Source organism: Falco biarmicus, chromosome 5, assembly GCF_023638135.1.
Source record: "Falco biarmicus isolate bFalBia1 chromosome 5, bFalBia1.pri, whole genome shotgun sequence".
NCBI lineage: Eukaryota > Metazoa > Chordata > Aves > Falconiformes > Falconidae > Falco > Falco biarmicus.
Genome location: NC_079292.1, coordinates 77,947,809 through 77,954,606, shown reverse-complemented (window position 1 = coordinate 77,954,606; position 6,798 = coordinate 77,947,809). Strand labels below are relative to the sequence as shown.

Genomic DNA, 6,798 nt, shown 5'->3' with positions numbered 1-6,798 from the left:
AACTGAACTGACAACCTGTCTGCTGAGCAGCTCAGGAGTTACCAACTCATTCCTCCAGAGAAGACGCTTAGAATGGAGTGACCTGAAGTAGCTCTTTCTTCACCGTAAAACCATCTGGTCAAAAATCTAGCATGCATCAAGATTTCTACTTCACCTTAATGTCTATGTGCATCAATCCTCTATAAAATCACTGAGACAGCTCTTACACCACCATGTTACTGAGAGAGAATCAAAGAGCTGGGAGCGCTCAGGATGAGAAGAGCTGCAAGGTTCACACTCCCTAAGTATCAGTACATAAATGACAGTATATGCATTATTGTATTTCTTTAATAACATAAATATACAATGAAGATTTCCACCAAGAAGCCATATTTTTATTTATTTAGGAAACAAGTAAGTTGAATTCTGCTGGAGTTTCTCCATACAATGGATACTCCAGGAGTCAATAGTGCACAGATTTCTTGGAATTGCCACTTTCAGAGCAAATGAACTTGGCCTCAAAAGCCAGTTTCAAGACAACTCTCTCACAGACGCAAGGTATTGGCTGTGAAACAGAACATGAGACATGAGGCATCGCGTGACATCAGGTAGCACATTTCTGTTTATTTGCCTTTCTTCAAGAACCCTAACTCACCATTAGGCAAAGGAGTGCATACAAGATGTACAAGAAAAAGATTAGAAGAGACTTCTTTACCACTGTATTCTGTGGCATGAAGGCCCACAGTCTCTGGGTTTTTTTCATTTTTTAAAAGGATATGATTTTACTCTGGCTGCGGTGTTACAGTTCAGAGAACAACCTGCTGTCAACAGGAAACCTCTTGAGAAAATTAAAAGTGAACACGGCTATTTGCTAGGCTGTTTTCCTGAACAAACACTGCCAGCTGCACTAACAGCATTTTACCAGACACTTGTCAGCTTGTGAACGCCTAAGTTTATAAAGACAATAGGAAATCTGACTGCAGAGTGACAGGGAAAGGGAGAAGTGGTCGGAGTTTCTTCCCACTTGCAGCAGATTCCCAGCTGCTATAAACTTGCGTTTGTGTACTTCAGTACAGCTGTGATGACCTACAACAGAGGTTCTGCCCTAGACATACATAGCTTGCCCACAGTCTCAGTGCGTTAGTAACTTTCATATATAATGTTAAAACTCAAGGTTTGTCTCCCAACGTCCTTCACATGATGCTCTGTCTGTTCACATCCACATTGTATGTTGATGAATTGGAACAGCCTCGGCCAAAATCAATAAAAATACCTTCAGAATCAGAGTCGATCGACTCCAAAATCTGATCCACTATGTTCTCAGGGCTGGAAGAGGGAACTGGAATCAAGGAAGGGTCCCTGTCCAGCTCAAAAGACCTATGTGGGTCATCCATTGCGTGGAAGAGTCCTTTCTGTTGCTCAACTGTACTGAGTTTGCTAGAGCATTGCACTGACCCAGTGCTGGGCCTCTCCTGGTCTCCTGACAGTGAGCTTTTTGTGGCTGTCATGGAGCTCTTGGAACCGTTGTCCATGATGGTGGTGAGGTTGGAGTACCCCTGGAGCTCCAGGCAGGAGGTCATTTCTGAAACAGAGTGCCTTCGGATGCCTGTTCCATTGGCAGCCATGCCCTCGGTTTCATACTCGGCCACTGGCGTCAGCAGTGGATTGTTGTAGCTTTTTGATCGCACCACGGGGTTCTTGGCAAGGATGTCACCTGATTTTGAACGCCTGAAGAATCGCTTCTCTGTAAATAGAGAAAAATCCAGAGTAATATCTACAAACTCACCTATTTTCATACAACTAATAATTACGAGTGTTTAAAAGAAAAGTCAAGGCCTGAATATTCATGAGCTTCTCTTGAATAACAGAAACTTCTATAAAAGAACACATTTTACTGGTTTTGTAGATCCGTAGGCCTCAGACTTCCTAGATTTCTTTAGCATACTGAAACCCCCAAACCTATCTTTACAAGTAATAGCTGAGATTCCCTTATATTCAAACAACTTCAGCAGCTGGAGTAAAACAGTAAATATTTTGGAAGACCTGACACAATTGCAAATACTCTCTTTAGACAGGAATGGAAAGTGCAGTTCTGTTCTTGATCAGGCTATAAAGGTCATCACTAATTTCTAGTAGTTCAAATTTAAATTTTCCACCCACCCTGGGAAAATCGGGTCTCTTCAGATTTGGGGCACAAGGATTAAGACAGGCAGTCTTACTAATAATTTGGGGAAAACTCAGATGCAAAGCATCGTTCAGAGACCACACAAGGAGAAAACCCCAAGAGTGTTTGGAAACATGAACTGGAAGGTAGTGCCCACAGCGACCTTTTTGGGGAACAAACCTGCGCTCAGTCCGGCCGGGATTGCTGGCCGTTAGCCAAGCGGGCTCCTTCCAAGGAACGAGCAGCAGGTGGCAGCAAGTCAGCACGGAGACCCGCCACCAGCGGCCTGGGGCTGGCGTGCTCGCCCGCAGCTACAGCAAAGTCATCATCATGCAAACTTTCTGCAGACCTCAGTGCTTCAGACGCATTTGTGCTTGAAAAATAAGTGGTGTGATTAATAGGTCTCACTTCTGAAGCTTTCTCCCTCCTACGTTCACTTTGCCATCCCCATGAAAGGGGCACGGCTGGAGAAGGGAATCAAATTATGCTCTGGAAGTCAACCGTAGCCACTGCATATAAATTCTCTGCTTTAAATCAGGATGCTGGTATATGTTTGCTCCTCTGCAAATCACACAATATCCTTTACAAATGCCTGTCTCTTCTAAAATTATACTTAGGTATAATTATGTGCTTACCTGAACACAAATTCCAATCATATATACCAAGAAAGCCAGTTTCTGTACTTAAGATTGTATTTTGCACTTATGTCTGCCTCAGTAATTAAATCAACTGAGCCAAGTCCACTTTCAGCCTTTTTCTTTGTTAGGGAGTTTGACCCGGCAAACAGAGAAGGTTCCTTGGGCTGTCCTGCCGCAGGAACTCTGGCTTTTTGGTCACACCAAGGCTTGGCCAGAAAGGAAGGCTGGGTGTGCTAGCCTGACTGGGAAGAAAAGTCAGTGGCCACACCAGTCCCAAGGACCGTATGTCACAGCTTCAAATCACGCTACCAAAATAGCTGGACAGAACTAGTTGCAGTAGCTTAAAAGCAGCAGAGACTTATGCACTCAGCTCCTTTGGATACAGGTTCACTGACTACAGTAAGACCTATTCAGGGGTACTGCTACAGATCTACACCCCAGCGCCCAGTCCGCCAAAACCTTCCTATCTTCTGCAGTCCTATAATACAACAAGACTGCAATTTATTTTCTAACAATATTTGGGTACATTTTCTCTGTCCTGACATACAAAAGCTTGTATTCAGAAAATGACAATTTGGGGCGCCATTTAAATGCTTGTGGCCTTTTAATGGCAAGCAATGAAAACAAAGTAGTAATCCTGAACCATTTTCCATAAACAGCTGGCCTCTATTTATTTATGTAAAACTGATTTGTTTCTTAAACACTTACTGCAATACAACCATTTTTCCATTCAGCTTCAAGGGGAAATCAACTACCTTATTGACCATTTCTGACAAGCAAACAAATTAAATTGCATAGAAAACATACAATTTAATGTATTTCCCTGTTTTCTCTGTTCAAACAGGCCATCACAGTATTTACATTAAAATACTCACATACTATCACATTTCCTTTTTAACTTATGCTGGTAGCATCCCCCTTGCATTTTCAACAGACTGAATTACTGTGTGGGATATTCAAAAGACCTTCATCTTGGCCAAATCTTACCTTCACAGAAGTCACTGAATGCTTCAGAGCTCAAAGAATCATAGAAAATAAGATGGAAAGGACTCAAGCAGGTCGGTCACTCAGCTCTGTTACCAGGCAGGACCATGTTTACCCACCTTGCTCCTTCTGATGCTTATCTACGTAACATGTATATAGGATCTCTAGCAGTAAAGATTGAACAGCCTCCAGGGGTGGTTCATGTGACATTAGAGATTTTTCCTTCTGTGCAATCTGAATTTCCCCTGCTACGTGTGGTCCACTCTATTCTTCTTATCTCCAGAGGGAAGGAGAACAGCTTTTTACCTTCCACTCTACAGAAAGCTTTTACATGTTTGAAGGCTTACCCATTTGCCTTCTCTAAGACAAATTCCTACTCACTTCCCTGCTTTGAACAGCCTTGTATGATCTTTGTGTGCTAATGAACAGACACTATGCAGCACTCTAGAAATGGCTTCCGTCCATAAAACATCCTGTGTTAAAGCTCTCTCATTAAAAGGTAGAACGGAAATGCTAAACACACTCTAGATTCACAGACTTTTTTTATTAATGAGCACTGTTATGACGATCTGTTTTCGTCTTCCACCACTGGCAAGTTGCACTACGATTTTGCAGACTCAAAGAGCATGGCCTTAGAAAAGGAGCCTGGCCACACTGCATTAGTACTGGTAGTCTCCTCTCGTGTGGGCCCTGGCCTGTGTGGACCACGGTTTTGGTGAAGCCCTCTGTGCTGTGTCAAACTGAGCCTCTGTTATTCTTACCCAAGATACAGGAAGAGTGTGTGAAGGGTCCGTCACTGGAATACAGGCCATATGTGCCCAAGTAAGGAGAAACGACTTTCTGGATCAGGGATTCCAGTTTCAAATAATCTTCAGTCACACCTTTTGACTCGTGAACCCCCTGAAAGAGAGAAGATACCCAAGATGAGCACTTTCCCCTCCAACCAGAAGCTTTCCTTGCTCGCTGGGGCAAGCAGAGAGGCAGCAAGCATTTTCACTAAATTATATAGCAAAGGTACACTGTCATGCAATTCTGGTTTGTAACGAGAGCTGATTCCTCTCACTGTAAAGCCAAGAGATGGGAGTTGAACCAGAGAGAGTCACCATGCAGGCACTGCACAAACGCTCAGAAAGAGGCAGTAGCTACTTCCAGGACGTTTAAATCCGGAAAGGTGCACCCTGCTTAGTGCAAAGGCACTCAGGGAGGATGGAAAATGTGGTCTGTGAAGATGAATTAAAAACATCCCTGGACTTTTTGTTAGTGCAATCTTATACTGACTGCCTAAACTACTGCCGAGTGATGCACCAGCGGCTGGTACCACAGGGTGTCACTGCCATCTAAGCAATACCAACAGGGTTAAGAAAACAGTGAAACGACTCGGATATCTTTCTTCCAGGATACTTTCAACAAGAAATATGTATAGTGAGGAGGTTTGTATCTCCTTCCTCACTCCCTCCCCAGCACCTGCTACTATCCAGGCAATAGTCACATTATAACTAGCACAGCAAGATTCACCTATAGGCAAAATCTTTTGCCCTTAGCTGTTATCTCTGCACTTCCACCCACAAATGGGTTTATAAGGCTGCAGGGGTGGCAGCAAACCCTGTGAGGCTGTAGTCTCCCTTCCACTTGCAGCTGCAGTGTGCATGCTCCTGCATTGTCTGAGCAGAGCCCTGTATACTCGTGTAAGATTCCTCTTGCAACCCGAAGTAAATTCACATTTTAGTGTGTTGCTACGTGGCCATATGTTTGACATAGCTTGTTGCAGAATTAAGATCCTAAATTTCATACTCAGCAAGAAGTTTGCTTGAATTTAGCCGAATTCCAGATTTCATAATATGTCCCTGAATTACTGTAAAAAGAAACATGTTGGGATGAAAGCCTCCGGAGAGCAATATGCAGATCAAGTGAGTAAAACTGCAACACTTCCTTCAGTATGTGAAAGGATGCTGATGTTCAGGATGTATTCGCTGCTCAGTATGATTCACCAGCCAGTGTCTATGGGCGGCTATAAGCCTGCAGTTTGTTTGTGAATGGCTTACTTCACCTCTTGGCTGCTGCGCTGCCTGAATGCCGCCTGCTGTTACTTGATAAAAGTTTATGAATGGAAAATAAATAATGGCCAACAGAGAACAGATAGAATTTGGATTCCAGTTCAGTGCATTTTAAATAATGAATAACAATCTTTGCAGATGTGCAATGCCCTGTAAAACTCTGGGAGAGTCACAAATACAAACATGAACATAAGGGCATATGCAGTGAATCTGAAAGCCTGCAAACATGGAAGTAACAGCAGAATGACCCCATAGCTAATCAACCAATGTTAGCCAGAAAAAAATAACATTGGAGTAATTCTGAAGACTTAGTGAAGGTGCAGGCATTATTTCCAAGTCACTGTTAGAATATCAGATACCTCTGCATCAGAGAAAACATTTCAAGTAACCGGAGTAAGGGTCTCAATTTTTGTTATGTTGAGATCTGCTCCAGGGTTTCCCCTCCTATCTTGCTGGGATTTAGCCAAGATTTTTTCAGTCCTCAGAAGGGCAATACGCCTGCTACCTTACTACATATTCATGATGGCATCAAGTTCATAATCCACTGATGAAGGCCAGACCATTAGGCCATCCACTACAGGCTCCCACACCAATTACCTCCAGAACTGGTGTCCTAAACATGATACATAATCCTAGTGGCAAAAATCAGTGATATTTAGCATTGCTCATGCCCAGACTTCGCAGTAAGGCTTTATTTACTTTTTTGCCATTTGAAGTATTTTTGATACTTGTGAAAGAGGGTAGCTAACTATCAGCTGCAGAGAACGAAACCCAGTAATTCACTAGTACATGCTGCCCACAAAACAGCAGAACTGCGACACTGAGTGATAGAAGTGTCCTTGCTCACTGGCATCTTAACACTGATTTCCTATTGGCTTTACATGCCTAAAAAGTTATTTTGACTTCCCTCCTAGTAGTAAATTATCTGTTCTGCTATACACTCCTTCTTCCTTGATGAACACCTCAAAAGCCCGAGCTG

General features: G+C 43.0%; 1 protein-coding gene across 10 annotated transcripts in view; it reads right to left on the bottom strand.

Annotated features, from left to right (window-relative positions):
* Positions 1–309: 309 nt before the first annotated feature.
* The window catches only part of PRR5 (proline rich 5), a 94,237-nt gene continuing 87,748 nt past the window's right edge, over positions 310–6,798 (bottom strand). For 9 of the 10 annotated variants that reach the window (XM_056339808.1, XM_056339802.1, XM_056339809.1 and 6 more), the window contains 2 exons: positions 4,527–4,665; positions 310–1,723 (listed from right to left, as the gene is read on the bottom strand). In XM_056339808.1, coding sequence (XP_056195783.1) covers positions 1,173–1,723; positions 4,527–4,665 — 690 coding nt within the window. In that variant the 3' untranslated portion in view covers positions 310–1,172. The remainder of the gene's footprint in view (positions 1,724–4,526; positions 4,666–6,798) is intronic. The other variant, XM_056339805.1, reaches the window with a different exon arrangement.